The 24409-nt window shown below is 41.0% G+C and overlaps 1 protein-coding gene and 1 long non-coding RNA gene across 3 annotated transcripts in view; one reads left to right on the plus strand and one right to left on the minus strand.

The window, feature by feature from the left end:
* The window catches only part of PIWIL4 (piwi like RNA-mediated gene silencing 4), a 48937-nt gene that overhangs the window by 14264 nt on the left and 10264 nt on the right, over positions 1 to 24409 (plus strand). The window contains exons 6-15 of the mRNA XM_005579387.5: positions 1305 to 1385; positions 2935 to 3132; positions 5006 to 5117; positions 9394 to 9517; positions 11254 to 11371; positions 14004 to 14115; positions 16893 to 17077; positions 19427 to 19499; positions 23067 to 23267; positions 24200 to 24303. Of these exons, the coding sequence (XP_005579444.4) occupies positions 1305 to 1385; positions 2935 to 3132; positions 5006 to 5117; positions 9394 to 9517; positions 11254 to 11371; positions 14004 to 14115; positions 16893 to 17077; positions 19427 to 19499; positions 23067 to 23267; positions 24200 to 24303 (1308 nt within the window). The remainder of the gene's footprint in view (positions 1 to 1304; positions 1386 to 2934; positions 3133 to 5005; positions 5118 to 9393; positions 9518 to 11253; positions 11372 to 14003; positions 14116 to 16892; positions 17078 to 19426; positions 19500 to 23066; positions 23268 to 24199; positions 24304 to 24409) is intronic.
* LOC102139795 (uncharacterized) overlaps positions 1 to 24409 on the minus strand; it is a 160372-nt gene that overhangs the window by 8368 nt on the left and 127595 nt on the right. Inside the window, exons 2-3 of one of the 2 annotated variants that reach the window (XR_001485150.4) lie at positions 11592 to 11629; positions 9343 to 9441 (exon numbers count right to left, since the gene is read on the minus strand). This is a non-coding gene — a long non-coding RNA (uncharacterized lncRNA). Of the gene's footprint in view, positions 1 to 9342; positions 9442 to 11591; positions 11630 to 15243; positions 15984 to 24409 lie in introns of those variants that run through there. The other variant, XR_012423649.1, reaches the window with a different exon arrangement.

Raw genomic sequence — 24409 nt, forward strand, 5'->3', positions numbered from 1 at the left:
GAATCTAGTTAGTAAACAGAAGTTCACAGACAGGCCTGAAAATTCACATATTTAGGATACACTGAAGCTAGAGAACCACTGTTTTACATGCTGCTACTGTGGATCATTAAGATGATCTGTTAGAAACCTTACAGGCAAGTCCTTTGTTCAACGGTGGCCTCTGGAAGGAATGAAGATGGGGAAGCCTGGGGATTTCCTGAGTCGTAAGGGCACATCAAGGAACTTCCCCCACCCACATGTCCTGATTTCTAATTCTAGTCAGATGTCTTGTCCGGCACCTTTTGGTCATATTTGAGCCTCAGCTTACTGCATATCAGCTCTTCAGAAGCCAGTCTTGCATACTGACATTTGGAAGATGCTTTTCAGTGAGAAAGTTCTTTCACTTGTCTTTTATCTTACTTTACCCTCACTAGAGCACCCTGAGGCAAGTACTATTAAAATCCTTATTTTTAAGAGAAGGAGGCTCAGGCTCAGTGACATTTGGCAGCCAGAATCACAATTGGAACCCTTGTTTCCTGACTTGAAACCCCCATGTAGGTCAGATTCCTAAGGTGACCAGGATTACTTGCTGAAGACACAGCCATGGTCATTTGGCAGCACCTGGGGAGCCTGAGCAGCCTCATTAGAAATAAGATCCTTGGCCAGGCGTGGTGACTCACACCTGTAATCGCAGCACTTTGGGAGGTCGAGGCGGGTAGATCACCTGAGGTCAGGAGTTCGAGACCAGCCTGACCAACACGTAGAAACCTCGTCTCTACTAAAAATACAAAATTAACCGGGTGTGGTGGCGCTTGCCTGTAATCCCAGCTACTTGGGAGGCTGAGGCAGGAGAATTGCTTAACCTGGAGGCGGAGGTTGCAGTGAACTGAGATCGCGCCATTGCACTCTAGCCTGGGCAACAACAGTGAAACTCCATTTCAAAAAAAAAAAAAAGAAATAAGGTCCTCATCCCCAAATAGAGAAGAGGTCAAAAAGGCCTGAAGGCATGGCTTATCTCACCCCATCTAAGCTACCCAAAATGTTACTACTGCAGCCGAAATGGCTAATTGGCCACATATTTGTCCTTGCAGCTAAACCCAGACAGATAAAAATAACTTCAGTTGTAGTATTCTCAAATATGAAGAAGTGACAGTTCTTTATAAACATTCATATGTATATTTAGTGTCTAAACCTTGCAGTGCTGTGAGAATGGGAGGTCTGTATTTCCTATATATTTTTAACATTATGTTCAGCAAGGGTATGAACTTAAAATTACGCTGTTACTGACTGATATTTACCAAAAATTCAAAACAATATACTTGCAGGATCCTCAAAAAGTTGTCCATGTACCAAATTGGACGGAACTTCTATAATCCTTCAGAGCCAGTGGAAATTCCCCAGCACAAGTAGGTTTATTTATATTTTCTGTTACTCCAAAATTGTTATAATGTGAGCAACATAATTTATGATACAATATTATACTATTATGCCTCCTGTGAGAGACTCTGTGATATGAAATGTAATGATTTTTTTAAATTTTCAAGTTTTTTTAAATAAAGTGGTGCATGTGAATGTGAAGCTAGCAGCTTTGTTTTCTTATATGAGTGTGATGGATAATTATCATAAATTCTAGAAGGAATTCAGAAACTGAATTTTCTGTGTGTAATAAGTAATAATGAAAGCAGGATGAGCTGTATTGTGCTATAACACATAGTTGGTGCTTCATTTTGTTGTTGAAAGGATGTTAGCACAGCCAGGTGGTTGACATGAAATCGTCAGGGCAGCACGGGTCAGAAAGAGAAGCCAACCAAACAACTCTGGTGAAGGATAGAATCCTTAGGAACACTTGCAGAATTTCTACCCTAAACTGGGAATTCGAGGCTTCAGGGAAAGTGGTCAGCTATGTCTTCAACTGGTTGTTACTTAGCTCTCAAAAATACTGTGGTCAAACTGTAGACAGAGAGGCAACTGGTAGCCCAAACGTAGATACATAAAGGGAGAAGTGTATAAAAGATAGAAAATGGGAGTGGGGTGTCTGGCCTTCTGCCTGGTGGAGGAAAAATGACAGTTTCCATATGTTCATTCAGAGTGTCAGTGTGCTCTCTATGAAGCATCCAGTTCGTCCCTGTCACTAATCTGTCCACCTGGATTAGAAAATCTCATAGGTGCAGATTGTACTAAACTGCCCTAGGTACTCAGCACGTATGCCTGTCCTGGAGGCTGGCTTAGTATCACAGTGACTACTTATAGTCCACAAAATATAACCTGGAATTATTTTTTTACAATATTAGTCTATTATTTCATGTCATTTCTGTAACTTCTTATTCAAGATTTTTAAGTTTATATGGAAAGAAACTGTAGGCTGTGTTCTGGTATCTCTTGTATATCTGTTTGTGATACCACTTCTGTATTTCTTAATCTCATTATTAAATCTATCCACTACCCTCTCCTTTGAATTGGGGTGCTTTTCTGAACCTAGATGTTTTCCTGCAGGGACAGATCACTCCATAAACATCTTATTCCTACAGTTATGGTTCTCAGGCAGGGGCATTTCCCCCCTCTTCAGGGAACATTTTGTATTGTCTGGAGACGTTTTTGGTTGTCACAGCTGGGAGGCTGCTACTGGCATCTGCTGGATAGAGGCCAGGGAGATGCTGCTAAACATCCTACAGTACACAGGACGGCCCCTAACAAAGAATTACCCAGTTCCAAATGTCAGTGGTGCCAAGGCTGAGAAACTGCTTTACAGTAAGGTATTTTACTATAAATGTATGCTTAAAGACACTGCAGCTGAAAGAAAGATTTCAGTCAACAACTGGAAGAAATCAAACTAAAGAAAATAATTATCTTGTTAAGATCTCGAGAATCAGAACAGAAAATCACCATTTAAAAATCTTTATTGTGTTTCTGGTATAACATTGACAATATTTCTTTTTTTCTGTTTTGTTTTTAAAGATTATCTCTTTGGCCTGGGTTTGCCATTTCTGTATCATATTTTGAAAGCAAGCTCCTGTTTAGCGCTGATGTGAGTTACAAGGTCCTCCGGAATGAGACGGTTCTGGAATTCATGACTGCTCTCTGTCGAAGAACTGGCTTGACCTGTTTCACCCAGACGTGTGAGAAGCAGCTAATAGGGCTCATTGTCCTTACAAGGTACAAGCCTGTGTCTAAATAAACTTTTCTTCAGAAATCAATCATTGATAGTATTTGGGAATAGAAATAGTGTTGGAGTATTGGCCCGATGTCACAGATCTAATCCGTTTACTCATCTGTTTAGAAGACCTGGTGGTTTTGTTGTCTAGAGTTCACACGTCCTTGTGTGGCATTCTGGACGGTCCACAAGCTGACGTAGTTCCAAATTCTCACTTGCTGTACCCTCCTTTCCCCCAATGCCACTCTATTCTAAACCCCAACATTCTACACTTTTCTGCTTCAGTTCAGTTCAATTCATTTCACTTCAGTTGCCTGGATTCCCTACCCCAAATTCTGCCTTTTAAACTTCAGTTTTCACAAAGCCCAATTCTAATATCCCAGCTTTTCTGACATCCCCATTTGCCTACTCAGTTGGAATTACTCAGTTTCTTCCCCTGGGCTCCTCCCATAGCACTTTGCTTATGGCTACCTTGTTATGGCCATTTTATTTCATTTTAAAGGACAGAAGTTTAGTTCCATGTCTCACCTTCTTTATTTGATTCAGGAGTCTTTTTAAGTTGAGACCACATTTTACTTCTTTGCAACCTCTAGGTTTATGTATATAAAATTTGCCTTCATTGCACATTGAACCGAGTTAAACACGGAAAATTTAGATGACTTCCTGAGTACTAAAAAGCTCACCATATACTGCTGCTAGTCCAAGAATACTGTTTAAAATTTTTTTATTTTAAGTGTTGGGATATATGTGCAGGATATGCAGGTTTGTTACACAGGTAAAAGTGTGCCATGGTGGTTTGCTGCACCTATCCACTCATCACCTAGGTGTTCAACCCAGCATGCATTAGCTATTTTTCAGAATGCTCTCCCTCCCCCTCACCCCATCCCCCGAGAGGCCCCAGTGTGTGTTGTTCCCCTGCTCGTGTCCATGTGTTCTCATTGTTCAGCTCCTACTTATAAGTGAGAACATACAGTGTTTGGTTTTCTGTTCCTGCCTTAGTTTGCTGAGGATAATGGCTTCCAGCTCCACCTGTGTCCCTGCAAACGACATGATCCTGTTCCTTTTTACGGCTGCAAGAATACTTCTTTTAGGGGACTTGTTAGCCTTCTATTCTGGCTTAGAATTTCCACTTAAACTTGTTTTCTGGGATATATAGCAGAGGTCTGGGACTGGCTGGATTCCACACTACTTGGTATGAGAAGGCTACCCTCTTATCCTCCTGTCATGATCTTGATGGATTAGCTTATCACATTTCAAAGTCATCTTGCAAAGAATCAAGAGCTCTAGAGAAACCTGCTGTGGTAGCTTCTGCCCCTAGGCTGGGTCATCCTGAGACGACAGTCCAGGCTACACAGTGCTGAAGGGGAGAAGGAGCTTAGAGTAATCTTAGCTAACCTGTTTTGTAGTTTTGCCAAGAGCCAGCCCTAGCGGGAAGGTTAAGCAAGACACCAGTATTGTGGGTTGACTGGCATTCTTTTGGTGCTTTTTTATCAGAAAAACTACCTGGGAAGTCAGAAACACCATTATCTTCTCAGATAAGGAAAGTTTTGAGCAATGCTTCAGCCTCTGAACATTTTCAGAATGATTTGCCTGAAATTAGTGTATCTATCAGTGAGAAAAATAGACTGTGGTCTAAGGACTTCCCCCCAGGTTTTGTTGGAATGTAGACAGAAGTCTTCCTGTATATGAAATTATTAAGGAATGCCCTTTTCAGAAAAGAGCTGAGTATTTTTTAAAAAGTGAATATTCTTGTTATATTGTTTTCATAATTTCTGACATTCTGGAGTCTATCTTATGTGTTGAATTAAAAGTGTGGTGAAGTAGCTGCTTATGTTAGATGATTAAAAAATTGTAAAGACTTTTTATATTTGCCAGATACAATAACAGAACCTACTCCATTGATGACATTGACTGGTCAGTGAAGCCCACACACACCTTTCAGAAGCGGGATGGCACCGAGATCACCTATGTGGATTACTACAAGCAGGTAGGACTTTTCTTCATTCATCTCTATCTCCTTTCCTTTTACCTCAGAGAAGTCTACTTATTCCAAGTCTCAGAGGTCCCCCAGATTGTAGGCTGAGTCTGCCTCCGACCTGATTCTCTGACTTGTCTCTCTCCTTCATCCCCACCATCCCGGTCTCCTGTTGACCCTCATCCTATCTCCTGTTTCCTTCTTCCTGTAGTCTGAGTAATCTCCCTTTAACGCATATCTGATTACACTGCTCCCAACGTTAATACATTTCCATGTCTCCTTATTGCCTTAGGACCACATTTAAGCCCCTTAGCAGAGTTTTCAAGGCTCCTTATGATGTGGCCAAATGCTGCCTTTAAAGCCTCATCTCTTCCCATTCCCCTGCTCCCTTGCCTGACTCTGATGTAATTGCCTCTTGTGATTCCATGACTCGGTTTCTCCCCTGTGCATTTTCACACATGTTGCTTCCTTTTCCTGGATACCCCTTGACAGCCAGACGAACACTAGACACCCTTGTGAACTCAGCTCAGCCATCAAGTCTCAAGGGAGCCCTATAGCATTCCTCCCAGGATCCCCTCCCTGTATCAGGTCATCACAGGCACCACGCGAATGGTCTGAGCCCCATCCTAGACATTGAGCTCTGGGGAGGGGGCTCCTTATTTTTGGAGACCCAGGGCTAGCTCAGTGCTTTGCGCATATTAGATACTCAAGAAACTATTGATGGAATCTGTTGCTGTCTCTGGAAACTCTAATCGCATTTGCAACAATTATCCCTGCCCCTCATCTTCCATGTTCAATTCCTTTGGAAAGTGCCTTCTCTTTAATGTATAGTAATATTCAGGTTAAAACAACAAACAAATCCAAAAACCCTTTCTTGATCATTGTACACCTTCAGGAAAAGCTCTCTTTTTCTCCTTAGCTAACTTTAGAAAGTCATTTATACCAGCTCCAAGCACCTTTCCCGTTCTTCCTTCCTGAAACCTCAGCAGTCTGGTATCCAGTTCTGCTGCTTTAGAAGTAGTTCTAGAAGGGTCAAGTTCAGTTACTGTTCTTTTCCTAAAGGGCTTTCAGTGCATTTGATACCTGTGACCTCTCCCACCGGCTGGAACTGATCTCTTCCTTCCTTAACTCCTGGGATACATCCCTGCGGCTCTCCGCTACTTTCAGGTTGTTCTCTCTTAGTCTCCTTTGACATTTTCCTCCTCCCTTCCCCACAAAGGAACCATTCTTCACCATGGTTCCCTCATACAGAACCTTTTCATTGTATTTTGAGATGGCTCAAATATAGTGTTTTTGCCTTGCCCTCATTCCCAAATTACATATTCATCTCCATTTCCAGAACATATTTGCATGAATACCCTGCAGGCATCTCAAACTAATATAATTCGGACTGAATTCATTGTCTTTCCCATTCCTGTTTCTCCTTGGAAATTCTGTAGCTCAGACAGGAAGGATTTTGCTTTCTTCCTCTTCTTCAAGTTAACCTCCTCATTCGCTTGTCACCAAGGTGAGTTCTGTATCCTTTATCCGTGAATTTTCTCTTTTCCAGCCCTTTTCCCACTGCATTAATGCAGGCCATCTCGTGGATCCCCTCCCCCTACCATCACTCTTTATGCCCTAGCTCTCTCCTCACTGTGATCTCTCATGCTCACAGCCACCAGAGAGATCTTTCTGAAGTGTTGCCCAGAAATCTGATTAAAAGCATAACCTCTTGAGTAAGATGGTCTGGCTCCAGCTGTGTAACCCTGGGTAAATCACTAAACCCAGAGTGTCATGTGTAAAGGAAATTTATCTGTCTACCTTCATGGTGTAGTGTAAGAACCGAACAAGATAATTATGCACACAGAGCATTGAAGTGTGCCTGCACTTTGTGAGCACTGGGAGAACAGTGGAGACCATGCTCCTCCTTTTCTATCCTCTGCTTCTTCCTCTCTGGTACTGCATAGTTTGACCCCCTCTTTCTTTCTTATATTTCTCAGCATCCCTACTATGCACCCCATGCCTTTATCCCCCATCCACTCACTGGCCTACACCTTCCTTAGCCTTTGCATGTGTTCACTAGGCATCTGCAGAAAGCCACGCTGTACCTTTCTCCTTTACCCCTAGGTCAAATCCTAGCTTCAAGGCCAAGTGTGAAGTCCTCTCTGGCTTTGCTTTCTGTCACACTCATAGAAGAGCAAGCTGTTCTCCTTTCTAAGTACCTGTGCATTCATCACATTGCTTCTTGAACACATACTCCTTGGAGAGCAAGGATGGCGTTTGGCTAATCCTTGATGCATAGTATCTAGCAAAGCATCTTGTGCATAAAATGTGTTCTGTGTTTATGAAACCCACAGTTTGTTAAACATTAGGGCTTCTTTCTTGCATGATTAAATTTGTTCATTTAAACAGAAGTATTTTAGGACCTGTGACATTCTGAAACGGGAATCATGGTAAAAATCCCAGTCACTGTTTTTTGAAATGAGTTGTGCTTCACTGCATAGATATTGTAATTAGGGAGGAAAAGAAAGAACACTGTGACAGCTTCTAGTATGCCCTCCTCCCTGTCCCAGGAAAGAAAGACTCAATTATTATGTAGTCAGTTTTCAAAGTGGAAGACATCCTGATATTGACCTTTATATTTCTCTATTTTATCTTATCATACAAAGTATTTTCAAATGCTAAGAAAATTGGGTCAAGGGAAAGGGTCAAATTTGCCTTGTGGGAGCAGCTTGGGGGCTAGAGTTCTTGACCATGCTCCAGCCAGAGTCCTTCTTCCTGGAGGATGCCTTCGTTTTGCTGGAGCTGTTACCTGAGACTCTCCATACTCCCATGTTTTCTTCAGGGTCCTCTCTTGGTCTCCACCTGCATGGAGGCTTCCCTGATTTGCCAGCCATAATTGTGTCACTACCACCATCTCCTTTTCCTCCCCGCCCCTCCCACTCCAGCCCGGGGATCCGGTACTGAGTGGTATAGCAAGCAGAGTCTTAACAGATCTATCCTAGCTATGCTCATTTCCAGTTATGGAGCCTTGGGAAGATTGCTTAATGTTTCAGTGTTTTTTCATCTGTGAAGGGGACAATAATAGTATCTCTTTCATCAGTTTGTTGTCCTTTGTTGTGCTTCGCTATGCATTGTTTGTGCTTCCTGTGGACCTCGCTTTGTAGATAATGTATTTATGCAGAAAGGCAGGGACTGTGCCTCTTTTACTTTTATCTTCTTATCCACTGCTGTTCTGGAACACAGTAAGCACACCATGTGTTCTAAATTAATGGAGTCATGTATGCAAACTCACTTGATAAAGGCTTCTCCAAGCTTTTTAGCCATAGCATCAGTTGCACCTGCTGCTTTCAAATGAGATTCTTGACTCGTTTTTTATTTTAATGACAAGGTTTTTCTTGAAATAGAGAAATGCTCATATTTGACTTCTTTAATTGTGATTATTGATGTTAGTGTCACAATACCCAGGCATTTTATACGTTATAATTCCAGTTATTCTGTCACTAACGTGGATCAAATTATAATGGAAACGAGTGTTCATTGTAACGTTTGTCACTGGAGGGTAAATGAGCTTTTGCCAAGGTGAGAATGCTGAAATTGAAGTTTAGGATGGCAAAGGGAGAGGAATATGAACTAACAGTTGCCAGGGATTCATTATAAACCAGACCCCTTGCTCATGGTTTACATAGGATGCCTGTGAGCTACTGTTATCCTTATTTCATAGATAAGGAAAGTTAAGTCACTTCCCCAGTGTCACAGTCCAAGCAAATAGAGGAGCTGGGGATCAAATTCACATTTGTCAGACTTCAGGACTGCTTCCCTGTAACATCCTACTGTCCTAGAAGGTAAGGACAGTCATGCTTTTTTGTGAAATCTGAGATTGTCTCAATATAACTCACCTCCAGCTTGTGTATAGATATTTTCAAAATGAATATAGATGTTTAGAGCCAGATAGTTAAGCATGGGGCAGTCTGCCTCAGTCATCAGTAGTGGAAATGCTGGCTTTGAGTCAGTCCCAGTGATGTCATTGACCTATGTATAGAACCAGCTGGAGTCTATTCTGAATCTGGCTGAAACCGAGAGATAGCAGGGAAACGATATTTTTAATGGTGTTGTGTTAGAAAAAATAATTAAAATAATAAAACTGGCCCTCAGATAGAAAGGTCCTGGGAAGAAAGTAACAATAAGTAGGTAACCATGGGATTGGTTACATTTTTATATATGTTAGGATCACCTTGTTGAATGTAAGGATGCTTACCTGGCGGTGCTTCCACGTTGACTTTTCCCTCATTAATCTTGCGTTTTATAGCAATATGATATTACTGTATCTGACCTCAATCAGCCCATGCTTGTTAGTCTGTTAAAGAGGAAGAGAAATGACAACAGTGAGGCTCGGCTCGCCCACCTGATACCTGAGCTCTGCTTCCTAACAGGTAATATTTGTGTTTTATACCTCTGTCAGGCTCCTGGATACCGGCCCCTGATGCTTGGCAGTGGGCAGACCCTCTTTAAGTTACCTGAATGCCAGGACATTGATTTAACCCATGGAGGATGGACCTTTTAAGTAATTTATTCAATAATAGAGACATGTTGGGGGAATCGAGTGCCCTTTGGAATCTATTTCCTTTATCTCATATATTCCATGTATTACTTTGATGTAAAATAGAACCCCTGATATCATCCTAAAACCAAGTTTCTCTTTGCCATTGTTTGAATTTACTAGTATAGGAAGGAATATGACTTAGATTTTCTTCAGGTATATCAGTAGATCGGTACCAGAATGATCCTTACTTTCTTTTTGCATGAATTTTCATAATATAATCCTCACTATACAGTAAAATCTGGATAAGGGCCTTGAGCACTTTTAACAATGTTCTTTCGACTAACGGGTAGGGCTGGGAAGGGAAGACTTTCCACATTTTGCATTTGTGTGTTCCTTGAGTCAGTTATGATGCGTATATATCTATTTTGCCATTAGAAAAATTAATAAGAAGGGCGGGCGTTGTGGCTTACGCCTGTACTCCTAACACTTTGGGAGGCCAAGTGGGCGGATCACCTGAGGTCAGGAGTTCAAGACCAGCCTGGCCAACGTGGTGAAACCCCATCTCTATTAAAAATAAAAAACTAGCCGGGCGTGGTGATGCATGTCTGTAATCCCAGCTACTCAGGAGGCTGAGGCAGAAGAATCACTTGAACCCGAGAGGCGGAGGTTGCAATGAGCCGAGATCATGCCATTGCCCTCCAGCCTGAGCGACAGAGCAAGACTGTCAGAAAGAGAGAGAGAGAAAGAGAGAGAGAGAGAGAGAGAGAGAAGAGGAGAAGAGAAGAGAAAGAAAAGAAAAAGAAAAGAAAGAAAGATTAATGAGGATATAATCCTTGAGGGGAGGGGTGCCAATTCTTTTTATTTTTTTTTTTTTTGAGATGGAGTTTCACTCTCGTTGCCCAGGCTGGAGTGCAATGGCATGATCTCAGCTCACTGAAATCTCTGCCTCCCGGGTTCAAGCGATTCTCCTGCCTCAGCCTCCCAAGTAGCTGGGATTATAGGCAAGCACCACCATGCCCGGCTAATTTTGTATTTTTAGTAGAGATGGGTTTCTCCATGTTGGTCAGGCTGGTCTCAAAGTCCCGACCTCAGGTGATCCACCTGCCTCAGCCTCCCAAAGTGCTGGGATTACAGGTGTGAGCCACAGCACCCAGCCTAAGGGGTGCTCATTCTTAATGGTGTTCTGATATTGTAGGTCTGCAGGACCCAATATAGTAGCCAGGAGCACATGAGTTTTTGAGCGCTTGAATTGGGACTAGCTCTACCAAAAGACTGAGAGGAGGTATGCTGTAAAATACAGCCCAGATTTGAAAGGCTTAATATGAAAAAAAGAAGGAAACTACCTCTACAATAAGTGTTTTATGTTGATTACATGTTGGAATGATAATATGTTGGATATACTGGGCTAAATAATATACACTATTTAAAGTAATTTTGTCTGTTTGTTTTTTGACTTTTCTTAACATGGTTATCAGAAAACTTAAAATGACATACGTGGTTTTCATTTCTATTGGTTGTGCTATACAGATGGTGAATGCATTCAAGCGGAAAGGTTTAAACTGGGCCTGCGATGGGCTGAGTCGCTTATGTTCATTTTCTCACTTTGTCTTCATTTGCATTTAATAGGGCTGACTGACCAGGCAACCTCTGATTTCCAGCTGATGAAGGCTGTGGCTGAAAAGACACGTCTCCCTCCTTCAGGCCGGCAGCAGCGCCTGGCCAGGCTTGTGGACAACATCCAGAGGTGCTGGATCACCGCATGCATCCTGCCTGGGGCTGAGTTTTTAGTATTAGATGGTCCATGTAACACTGTATTCCTTGAAGGAAATGTCTCATTCGTATTGATTGAGAGCAAGGAGCTTTTGAATTGTGCTGTCCACAGCCCTTCATGTGAGATGTCTCAGGACTAAGGGGTTGAATGGAGTTGGGAGAAGCCATGCTGATAGGAATCACACTCACTTTACCTGCATGCCCTGCTTTCATCTGTTTCATACATTGAGGTCTGGATAAAATGTGGAATAAAGAAAAAGGTTACAATGTAAACAACAACAACAACAACAACAACAACATCCAAGCAAACAAAGCAACCAGAAAAACACCAGGCCCCCAGTATTCAGGGTCAGGAATGCTCAACTCTTAATACAATGGCCTTAGCAGACTGAACTTTAGGAAAACCCCACTATGTGCCTTTTAAATTTGAGATATACCTTTGTGCCATCTGGTTCTGCCTATCTGATTATCAGACTGTGTTTCAGTTCTTTTGACAGTTTGCTGTGACGTGATTGGAAAATTGAGCTTCTCCTTGGTTTTCCTTTCTGACCCTCTAAAACTGAACTATCTAGTGTGGCTGCTAGGCACTTGAAATGTGGCTAGTGACACACCTACAAATGATTGGTTAAATAACATATATTTAAAACATAATTTCACTTGCCACTTTTTTACTTTCTTAAGGTGGTTACTGGAAAATTTAAAATTACATATGTAGCTTGCTTTATATTTCTATTGGGCTATATTGCTGATCAACAGTCGTTTTTTTAAAAAAATTTTTTTAAAAGTAGTACTAGCTCTTGGAGGATTTGGAAATTTCCATAGCACAAAGAAACGAGAGAGAGAAAAGAGTGTGTATGTGTGTTTACTCAGTAAATATTTAACAAATGAGTGAATCACAATTGAATTAATAATTCAATTATTATCATATTAGTAATATTCTTTCAGACTTTGCAAATGCATATAATCCTATTTTTTTTTTTTTTTTTGGAGACGGAGTCTTGGTCTGTCGGCACAATCTCGGCTTACTGCAACCTCCGCCTCCTGGGTTCACGCCATTCTCCTGCCTCAGCCTCCCGAGTAGCTGGGACTATAGGCGCTCGCCACTACGCCCGGCTAATTTTTTATATTCTTTAGTAGAGCCTGGGTTTCACTGTGTTAGCCAGGATGGTCTCGATCTCCTGACCTCGTGATCCGCCCGCCTGGGCCTCCCAAAGTGCTGGGATTACAGGCGTGAGCCACCGCGCGCGGCCTAATCCTATTTTTTTTTAAACAGAAACGGTATAGTACTGTACATCATGTTTTGTAACTTGCTCTTTTCACTTCAGGGTTTTTCTCAAACACTTCTGTATGGTAAACATGACCTCTATTATCATGCTAGTGGTTTCATAGTTTTTTTTACTTCATGGATACACTTTACGTCATTTACCCTGGACATCCCTCAGACTTACACCGAATTCAGAAGGGATTCCTCATTCGTTTCCCTTATAGTGACTGTGGATTAATCTTCCTGATGCATCTATCTGCCATCTTTCAGTAATACCACCCACCTCACCCCGTTTCCTGACCAATGATGGCCTCACTCATCTCATCTTGGGCAGTTAGTATCTGAAGCAAAATAATTAACTCAAAGGAATTAGTGTGACCAGAGAAGACATAATCTGAATAGGTGGAAATAGTGAGCTATTGCTGAGAGACAGTGGTGAAGAGGTTGGAGCTCCCCTAAAAAAAGAGGTAGAGCTTTAATAGGGAAACAAAAGCGTGGGGGTCACCTCCATGTCCTGCACATGCCTGGCTTACTGTGTGCTGAGTCCTATATGTGGTTGCTGCTCTCAAGGAGCTTATGGCTCAGTGGAAGTTATCATATATCATACTCCATGAGCTAAAACGTCAACTATGATTAAAGCTTATTAAGTTATAAATGGAAAGTACCACACAATAGAAAGTAGTGTTATTATTGCTGATATTAATATTCTCCTCATAGGATAGACAGGGTAATAGGAAGACCCTGAATCTTCTGAAGCTTAAATTCTTATGTTCCCTTCTTTTATCATCCTTCCTCGACTCTCAACCCAACAAATTCAGATATTCGCAAAAGACATCTCCACATCCACTGGCTCCAAAATATCTCTTTATTAACAAGTGTGTTATCACGAATGGTAAGATCTCATAGGTTTTGAGCACATGCCATGTGCCAGGGACTGTGGTAAGCACTTTCTGTGTATTATCATATTTCATCTTTATATCAACCCTACGAAGTAGGTACTTTTATTATCCTTCCATTTTGCCAGTAAAGAAACCAAGGCCTTAAAGATTAATACTTTGCTCAAGGTCATATATTATTAAACATTAGAGCCAGGAGTTAAACCCAGGTCTGTCTGGCTCGAAAGCTTATTTTTCTAACCACTGTACTCCCACTGGAATCCTTTTCCCATTCCTGAACATCCCAAATGAGCACAGTTGTCCCATAATTCTTTTAAGCAGGGAAAAAATATGCTGAGTAGAATCAGAAGCCAGGAATCCTGAAGACACAGAAAATCAGCCCCTGACTAATTCAGTAAGTTGTAAATATACCTCCGTTTAATGATTTAAAACAACTCTATCAACAGGAACACCAATGCTCGTTTTGAACTAGAGACCTGGGGACTGCATTTTGGAAGCCAGATATCTCTGACTGGCCGGGTTGTACCTTCAGAAAAAATATTAATGCAAGACCACATAGTAAGTGCTGTGATTTTACTTTCATTTAAAAGTATTTACTTGAATATGTGTAAGTTTGTGCATTGGCCAGAGTGGCTTGTGTGCTTATAATAATTGGTTTGGCCATGTACTTCCATCTCTTTATCCTAAGACTTCAGATCCCCTGTGGTTCCCTTGTCAATCTGAATTTACTTGCATGGACTTAGCGGCACCCAGTGGACATGATTTAGGTTAGTCAGAAGATGGTATTTCAAATCATTGCAATTAAAAATATACCCATCTTCTGTTGCATGGTGCATTGCTCTTAAAAAAAAAAAAAAAGAAGGCCATAGTCATCTGAGGAAATTCTATTAACTGGTGAACATTAGTTCTAAAAGACTGTTTTCTGATACCAAAACTGGACTTTCAGTTGCTACGTCAGTTGTGTATGTTAATCTTTCAAAATAAAACACTGCTCAATGGACACGAAAGTCAAGAAATATGCACAGAACCCAGCCCCAGCCATAGTACTTGGGGAGAGAGGCATTTGGAAACCTGAAGAGACAAATCATTGCCACTTCCAGATTTCTGTTGAAGAAATGAACCTATTAATATTTTATGCAAAAATTATGCATTATCTTTCTCTTCTCCCCCTTAGTTTTGCCCACTTTAAAAAACCAGTTGCATTTCTTTTCATGTTTAAAGGCTCTCTTCTTGCCTTTATTTGGTGTAATAAACCTGTATGTCTAACTGATATAACTGAACAATGAATGTATCATGGTGGTAGAATGGGGGATTTTTTTTCATCTTTTTTTTTTTTTCAGATAGGTCTTGTTCTGTTGCCCAGGCTGGAACATAGAGACATGATCACAGCTCGTTGCAGCCTTAACCTCCTGGGCTCAAGCGATCCTGCCATCTCGGCCTCCCAAGAAGCTGGGACTATAGGCATACGCCACCACGCCCAGCTAATTTTTGTATTTTTTGTAGAAATCAGGTCTCCCTATGTTGCCCAGGGTAGTCTTGAACTCCTGGGCTCAAGCCATCCTCCCACCTTGGCCTCTCAAAGTGCTGAGATTACAGACATGAGCCACCATGGCTGGCCTTGTCATTTCTTTACAATAATCTATCCAGGTTACAAAAACTCTCATTGGAGAACCTAAGGAAGTACTATTTTTCAACACAAACAAAACAAAACTTTATTGTAAAGTACTAAAATGTAGACTCCCATTAGGATCTTGGTGACAGGTCAGTAAAGAGAAGCTCAGTTTCAGATCCACATGTAAAGAAGGACTTATGTACTTAAAATGATCTGTCTCGTAATCTCTATAAGCAAAATCGTATTTCCCGGAGCCTTTCATTTTTATTTATTTGTCTTCATTCTTTTGGTGTAAAAACTGGTGTCCATAGGAGAAAGGGCATTAAAACAGGAGAACTCATACACTGGAGGTAGCAGGTGTCTAAGATGACAATGTCGTCAAGTTCTTGGCCCATTCTGCTTTTCTGAAATTAGCTCCTAGGAATTGAATGAACTAAAAGTCCACAAGTCTCAGGGTACATTGTCCTGGGTCTTCCTCCCAGCCCCATAGGACAACAGCAGGAAGAAGTGTTGTGGGCAGAAGGACTACAACTCTCTTCATGCTCTAATGGACAGGAGTAAACGTTGGTTCCAGAGAGAGCCTTTGATGGGAAGCTAGCCCTTCTCCTTTGCTCTCAGGCTGAGGTAGGTGGACTCCTGGAGCTGAATCCAGCCCAGCCAGTGGAAGGCATCATGAGGATGGCTGATGATTGGAAGTCAGAGAAGTCAGAGTGCTTGGTTGCAATTGCCCTGGCTGCCATGTCAGGAGACCAGCATTCTAAACCTGTCACTGCTGCCAACGGGTTTCATAATCTCTTAGCCACAGCTTTCTAGTCTGTAAAACAAGAAGATTGGGATGTTTCTTAAGTATTAGTGTACATGTGAATCACCTGGGGGACATGTTAACATGCAGATTCTGATTCAGTGGATCTGGGGTGGTGCCCAGGACTCTACATTTCTAACTGGCTTCTAGGCGATGCTCATGCTGCTGGTCATGTAGTGCTTGACAGCACTTCAAGTAGCAGGAGATGTGCATACAATGTGATCCCTTTTAATTCTAACAGTGGATCTTCCCCACTTGCTATGCCAAAAGCATCATTCAATTACAGGCTGGGGATATAAGCAGAGGGTCTGGGAAGCAGGCTAACATTCCCCCTCTTCAACACAGGAAACCTGTTCTTCCTGGTCACATGAGGCACCTTTTGAGAGTGAGAAAGGAGCCTCCATCCTGGCTTCATCTTTGCTTCTAGGTGTACCTACTCCTAGCTTAATATATAATCTTAACTGTTCTGTCGGGTGTGTTCGTTTTATTATGATGACCTAGAGTATCGATAATCAGCATTCTTTGAGATATTTAGATGCTTCAAGTAAAAGACGAAACAATACAGGCTTTTGCCTGAATCATTCTTAATAAAGGCGTAGATACTCAAGAGCTGGAAGGGAACCTCAGAGATCTTTGAATCAGACACCATTCTCTGCGCACCACAGAGAATCATGAGATTAAAGGAACCTCCAAGGTTCTGCCACCAGTGTCTGGAAGACCTGGGATGATGCCCAGATGCTTCCACTCCCAGAAAGCACATGTATTCTGTTCGGATGTGCAGTGCCTGCATCCATGTTTTAAGACTGAATAGCAAACTGTGTTAAACAGTTATGACAAATGTTGGCCATCTTCACACTGTCTTTATTTAGTTGATCTCTGAATAAATTTGTTCAATCCTTTCATGGTCATTATTTTTCTCAGTGTCAACCTGTGTCTGCTGCTGATTGGTCCAAGGATGTTCGAACTTGCAAAATTTTAAATGCACGGTCTTTGAATACCTGGTTGATTTTATGTAGTGACAGAACTGAATATGTTGCTGAGAGCTTTCTGAACTGCTTGAGAAGAGTTGCAGGTTCCATGGGATTTAATGTGGACTACCCCAAAATGTGAGAATACATTGAATTTTGTTCATATATTAATTTGGTTTGGTTAGAAGGTAGGGAATAACGGCAGATGTATCAACAAAAGCTTCTTTATCCCAGTACGGTTTCCTAATGTAAGGTGCCAAGAAAATAGTCATAAGTGGATAGATTTTGTAATGACTAAACTTTTATAAAGTTAAAATATATTTTATGTTGGTCTTTGTAAAACTTGTATACAGTTCTTTTTTTTTTTTTTTTTTTTTTTTTTTTGAGACGGAGTCTCGTTCTGTCGCCCAGGCTGGAGTGCAGTGGCCGGATCTCAGCTCACTGCAAGCTCCGCCTCCCGGGTTTACACCATTCTCCTGCCTCAGCCTCCCGAGTAGCTGGGACTACAGGCGCCCGCCACCTCGCCCGGCTAGTTTTTTGTATTTTTAGTAGAGACGGGGTTTCACCATGTTAGCCAGGATGGTCTCGATCTCCTGACCTTGTGATCCGCCCGTCTCGGCCGCCCAAAGTGCTGGGATTACAGGCTTGAGCCACCGCGCCCGGCCTTTGTATACAGTTCTTAAGCAGTAGTGTCATTACCTGAAAATCTTTCCAGTACCAGTTGGGATATAAATCTTTAATAAGTCCGTATATTGTCTTCTCAACTGTTTTTCCTTCTTTCAGATCAGTTTTTCATATCGGTTATTTACTTAATAGCAAATGAATATTAAAAAATAAAAGTTGCATGTCCTGACTTTTACTCGATAGATTTTATGCTTTAAAATTTAATGTGAAAATAGATCTTAAATAAGCTTTTCTGATTCTGTTACTGTAGCATACTATTAGTCATTCAGAGAGTTTCCTGATAAGACTAGGGTCAACCATTTATTCTTAGAACATTTATTGAGTACTAATATGTGTAGATACTATACTATGCCAGTTGCTGAGGATGAGAAAGATAAATAAACTGTTTTTCATTGAGTAAGAGATACATATACAATCACACTGAAAATACTGTTTTGCTTTAGAAAAGCCATAAAGTTGGTCATGCCTCACTTTACTGAACCTGATATGCTTAGAAAAGAGGAACAGATACTTATTTTTCTTTGTTATAGTGGAGTTATGCTTTAAACACATAGTTACTAATATACATCAGCAGCACAAGTATTAATCCCAAAGTCTTATTTAACACCATTGTTTAGAACTCCCCTCTTATCAAATCTGTTAATAAATAGCGTGGATAAATAAACACCTGCTCTACTTTCTCTAAACCCATCAGCTAATAAAGCAGGAAATGATTATGAAAGAAGCCACAGTCCGCAGACCCTGGGCTGACATCTCACGCTCTTTCTCACGTGAATTCTGGAACAAGCCCATTGCTGTGTTCTGTCCTTGGCCTGTTTTAATTGAAAGCTCATATTTTATTTCCAGCTTCTTTTTTCCATAAAGTATCCGTTTACCTGTTAGATTTATATGCATAGCTCTGTCTTCTAAAACATTCACCTGATGATTTTAGAAGGAATGGACTATAAGTGCAGCAGAGTCAGAGTGCAAGAGTTTTAATTGGACGAGTCAGGACCATCTAGTTGCTGAGACGGTTCTGCCAGCCAGTCACATAGGTCTGTTAAAATCTGCATTCATGGGGTTGACGGTCCTGCCACCTGCTGGGCAAGTTTTAAAAGGCCACTGGGCATTGCGACAGTTCACTTATATACACATAAAAGAGGCTGATTCTACATAAAGAAACTAGTTTTACAAATTCCTGTGTGTGTGAGAATTACTTCTGGAGCTGCTGGCCCCTAACATAATTAAGCACAGAACAGATAATTGTTAAGTAGCTGTGCACTGATTAATTGATTAAGGCTAGATGTTCCAGGCTCCAGACAAGCAACCACTAAGGAAAATAAATATATTTTTGTCTGAATCATGCAAATTAGCTGAATATCTTGGTCTCATTAATCTGATGTTTTCTGAAACATTCATTTTTAGATTGCTATAGTGATTCACTCTTACAGAAATCTTAATCCTGGTTGAGCTTGAACAGTGTTTCAGATATTTGATACTATGAGACTTGGGATTTCAAAAGTTCACTTTCAACCCCATTTTGAACTACAGAATTATTGATTGTAGGGATTCTGGACAATTGAGAAGATCTTCTTTTCTACCAAACCATTTTTTACACTGTAAAAATTATTGCTAAATGTTTTTGTCATATTTTGTAGTGAAAGAAACAATTTTAGACTCAAAAGGTTTTTATTTTTCTCTAATAATTTTTTCCTAAAACTACTAGTCTGTTATGAAAATTTATTTGTATTATTTCTAATGCCATATGATTATGTGCTACTAAGAAGGAAATTACATAACTTCAAAATTCATCTTTTTATGTAGCATAAAAGTACAAGAAAATCCAGCTGCATTTGTTAGAGCTGTACAGCAATATGTTGATCCTGATGTTCAGTTGGTAAGTATAGGATACTTTTTGAACTCCTTTAATCTATAATTTTAGTTCTGCTTTATATCCACAGTCTGAACATACCCTCCCAAGATATATTTGCAAACTGCCATGCATTTCCCCAAAGCACCCAAAAAAGTATTAATCTTAGTACTTTAATCATTTCCACATTTCTAAAATTAATTTTAAAATACAGTACTTCTTTTTACCCCTATAACAGCCACTTGGATGTCTGCATATTTTGCAACTCATTGAGATCATCTTTTCCTTAAGATTTAAGATAAACTGACTCCCACCTCATCCCATAAATGTTGGTATCCAGTGTTCCCAATATTTCAGGGGATTCTTGAAGGGTTAGATCTTTCCAAGTGACCTATGGCCCCAAATTCCTGCTTCCTCTGAATTCTTGCCACCTTCTGTGCGTTTCACTGAGGACCACTTCCTCCTGTGCTGCATCACCTGGTAGGACATCCACAGTTGCCTCATTTCCCAAAGGGCATGTGTGTGTAACTGACTTTGCAGACTGTTTGGGGCCAAGGCTTGATTACATCACATCCCAATATTCCAGACAAATTAGAATTGGCATCCCTGTTCTTAAACATCTTTCAACGATTCCTGTTTCCCAGGAATGTTTACTCTTCTACCAGACCTCAGCACCCCTGGGCTATTGCAGGGCTTTTCCTGTCCATTCCATCTACCCTTCTTACCTTGCTCACTCAGCCCAACTTCCAACATTCTTGTTCTTATGTTGTGCAAAGTAACTGAACTAACTAGCTAAGTGCTATCTCTTTGCTTTTCTTTTAGTGAGTTTCTCTTTTACTCTAAAGGATCTTACATGAAACAGAGAATTATCACCCTAAGAGCATTTATTTTTTACTTAAATCAAACTTACAGAAAAGTGACAAGAACGGTACAAACAACTCTCATATACCCTTCACCCAGAATCCTAAATTATTGACCTTTTACCATATTTGCTTTATTCTTTTCTATCTTTTTTGCTGAACCATTTGAGCATAAGTTACAGGCATGATGGCCCAGCGCCCTTGACTATTTCAGTGCATATTTTCTATAAACAAGGTCTCTGTCTTACAGAAGTATATGACAATCATCAAAATTAAGAAACAGTTTTCTGCATTTGTCTCAATTGTCACCTCTGTAGGAAAAGGCTCTACTGTCCTGCACTTAGTTGTCCAGGCTTTATAGTCTCTCCTTCAATCTGGAACAGCTCTTTAATTTTCCTTGACTCTGATGACCTTCCAATTTTGAAGAGTACAGACTAGTTATTTTGTATAACGTTCCTCAATTTGGGTTTGTCTGATGTCTCTTCATGATTAAATTCACGTTATGCACTTTTGGCAAGAGTAGCACAGCAATGATCCTATAATCTGAGTGCACCCTACCAGGTGGCATTCCACTGATTATGGTGATATCTGCCCGATTTCTCCACTGTAAAGTTAAGTTTTATCAGTCGCATGTGTGCAAATGTAGATACTTTGAGACTATATAAATAATCCTGTTTCTCATCACACTTTTACCCATTTGTCTTAGCGTCTATTATAATTCTTGCCTGAATCCATCATTATTATGATGGTTTAAAAAAACTGGAAGTTGAGAGTATGGATACAGGGGGAGGGAAAATAAGGATAGAGAAGTTTCAAGTTCCCTGGCTTTTTTTTTTTTTTTTTCTTTTTTTTTTTTGAGACAGAGTCTTACACTGCCACCCAGGCTGGAGTGCAGTGGCGCAATCTTGGCTCACTGCAACCTCCACTTCCTGGGTTCAAGCAATTCTTGTGTCTCAGAATATGTGGCACATTATTATGATGGTTAACAAATGATGGTCTTCCATTCCATCAGTCCTTCTGCAGTTATTAGGTGGCATAGGAAGAACTTTCTCTTCTCCCTATTTGTTTGTTTCTTTACATCTGCATAGACTCATAGATTCCTGTTTTGTTATAGTCCATTACTCTTACTATTTATTTTGTTGCTCATAATATTGTACCTGATTTTGCTTGTGGGATTCCCCTTCAAGCTGGCTTCTGTGTTTTTTTTTTTCATGTGTCTCCATCTTTCTTGGAACACTTTCTTAATTTCTGGCAAAATAAGATATTCCAGGCTCATCTAACAGTGTTGCTTCCCAGCCCTGGAATCAGATACCTTTCCCGGGAGTCCTGAGTCCTTTTAGCAGATAATAGTATTTAGATACAAAGATTTGGAGCACTTGGTATGCTTAATTGCTACCGGGATGTTGCTATCCCCAGGCTTTCTCAATGGGCACGGCTAGGAAATGTATGTTGCATGGCTCCTGTTATTCCCCACATACCTGCTTACTTGTCCAGCCCCTGGTGTGGAACCAGTCTCACTCGGCTCCCATCTTCTCTCAGCCCATTGGGCCACTGCCTTGTTCTACCACTTTTCTTGCTTGGAGCCAAACTCATGAATTGGAAGGAAGGAAGGCCTCTAAGAGTCTTTTGCTGATAATTTAAAAATATTTTTCTTCACTTTATATAATTAAATGTAAATAATTTTAGCTTTTGACATTGTGACTTTAAATAATTCTATAGGTGGAAAAATTACTTTGTTTTCTTCTGCTAATCATGACAGTGTATATCTTTTCTACAATTTGGGGGCTTTTGAAAGTGGAGAATAAAAGATGGGAAGGAGGCGGAGGTAGGCCCTTCAGTGTGGAAAGCATCTGATAAGAAGTAGGAGTAGGCCGGGGGCGGTGGCTCACACCTGTAATCCCAGCACTTTGGGAGGCCGAGGCGAGTGGATCACAAGGTCAGGCATTTGAGACCAGACTGGCCAACATAGTGAAACCCTGTCTCTACTAAAAATACAAAAAATTAGCCGGGCGTGGTGGCAGGCATCTGTAATCCTAGCTACTTGGGAGGCTGAGGCACAAGAATCACTTGAACCCAGGAAGTGGAGATTGCAGTGAGCCAAGATCGCGCCACTGCACTCCAGCCTGGGTGACGGTGTGAGACTCTGTCCCAAAAAAAAAAAAAAAAAAAAAAAAGCCAGGGGACTTGAAACTTCTCTATCCTTATTTTCCCTCCCCCTATATCCATACTCTCAATTTCCAGTTTTTTTTTTAAAGTGTATTTTTGGTTATCTTCTACCTAATGGGAAAAGCACCATAGTTTAAGCTAATTCTTGATTTTGCTTATCTTTTTGGATGGGGTCAGGAGGGACCAATGGGAATGAGAACTTGAAAACCACAGGAAAGGACCACTGCGAAGTTGGGGGTGAGGGAATGGAGATAGCTGGAGAAGGAGCTCTGTGAGAAGGGAATTTGAGGGAATTGACAGAATCAAATCAGGAGAGAAACGAGGAGATGGGTACGAGTGGGATGGGGCTTTGCAGAGTGAATGGCTAATGAGAAGGCATTTCAAATGGCATTAATTCACCAGTGGTTTAATGGCCATTTAAGAGAACTGTAGGCATGTTAGTATTGCTTCTTGGGAACTTAGGGGTAAAAGATGTTTGGAGAATAATTCATGAATTCATTTCTTTAAAAAGCGACTTCTTAGCAGAAGTAAATCAATTTCCAAAATCTTTTGCTGTTTTTGCTTTTAGGTAATGTGCATTCTGCCTTCTAATCAGAAGACCTATTATGATTCCATTAAAAAATATTTGAGCTCAGACTGCCCAGTCCCAAGCCAATGTGTGCTTGCTCGGACTTTGAATAAACAGGGCATGATGATGAGTATCGCCACCAAGATCGCCATGCAGATGACTTGCAAGCTCGGAGGCGAACTGTGGGCTGTGGAAATACCTGTAAGGACCCTGTCACATTTTTTCTATTAGTAATTAATAAATTAATTTTAAAGATTAAAGTAGGAGATGTTATCACATGATCTCAGAATTATTTGGTTTGCTTGTTTCTTAAGCCCCTGCCCTGGGTTCTGGCATTCCACAAGCCATTGTGAATCTCCAAAAGAGGCTCCATGCTTCTCAGGGAGCTTCAGTTAAGCTGCTAACTCAGCATAGGGACCTCCTGGCTGCTATTTTAAAATCTGTGTTCCATTGGCTCCACATTTACCTGCTTTCAGCAGGGTGCTAACTCTGAGAATAGCCTTGTACCCTGGATGGGGCCTCCCCAGAGCTTGAGGAGCTGGCATAGCCTATGATCTGAACCTCCAAACTGCGGAAGGTACTAAGAAAATCCTCTTCTCTTCCCTAAACTGTAGCCACCACAGGAGTAAGTGAGGAGAATGAGAAGCAGGGGAGTGTTGCCCATTTCCTTACATGTCCATAACCAGGATGAACACAGTTACCCTCAGCCTCCCTCTCTCCCACTCCCCACAAAGGTGCATAGCCAAGTGAGGATTCCTTAGAGATCTGAAGAATGAAGAATGGGATTCCTCTTCAGATTCCTCCAGACCAGAGGCAAGGGATAAATGCACTGACCACAGTCCCAGAATCTCTTTAGCCACTGGTGCCCCTTCCCCACCCCCACAAAGGATGATGGCTATCTTGGATGATAGTGTCTCTCTTAAGATAAGTGTGTACCATATTCTTCCTGCCATCTTTAAGTCTCTCTCATTTCTGGTTTAATAATCTGGCTCACGGATCTCAATCTCCCTTACACATAGCTTAACTTTAAGAATTGAGGAACTGGAGTCTGTTTTTTAAAAATTTCCTATTAAACCATTGGTAGGGGAGATGACACCTCATCCTATTAAATCATGACAAATTTAATTTTATAGTTGAAGTCCCTGATGGTGGTCGGTATTGATGTCTGTAAAGATGCACTCAGCAAGGACGTGATGGTGGTTGGATGCGTGGCCAGTGTTAACCCCGGAATCACCAGGTACTGCTAAAACTACCTGAACACACTCTTCATTTAGTTAGACTATTAATTGTGGTTTCACTAAAGAATGTAACAGCAAGGAATATTTTGTATTATTCACTCATTT

This window comes from Macaca fascicularis, chromosome 14, assembly GCF_037993035.2.
Source record: "Macaca fascicularis isolate 582-1 chromosome 14, T2T-MFA8v1.1".
In the NCBI taxonomy this organism is placed as follows: Eukaryota; Metazoa; Chordata; class Mammalia; order Primates; family Cercopithecidae; genus Macaca; species Macaca fascicularis.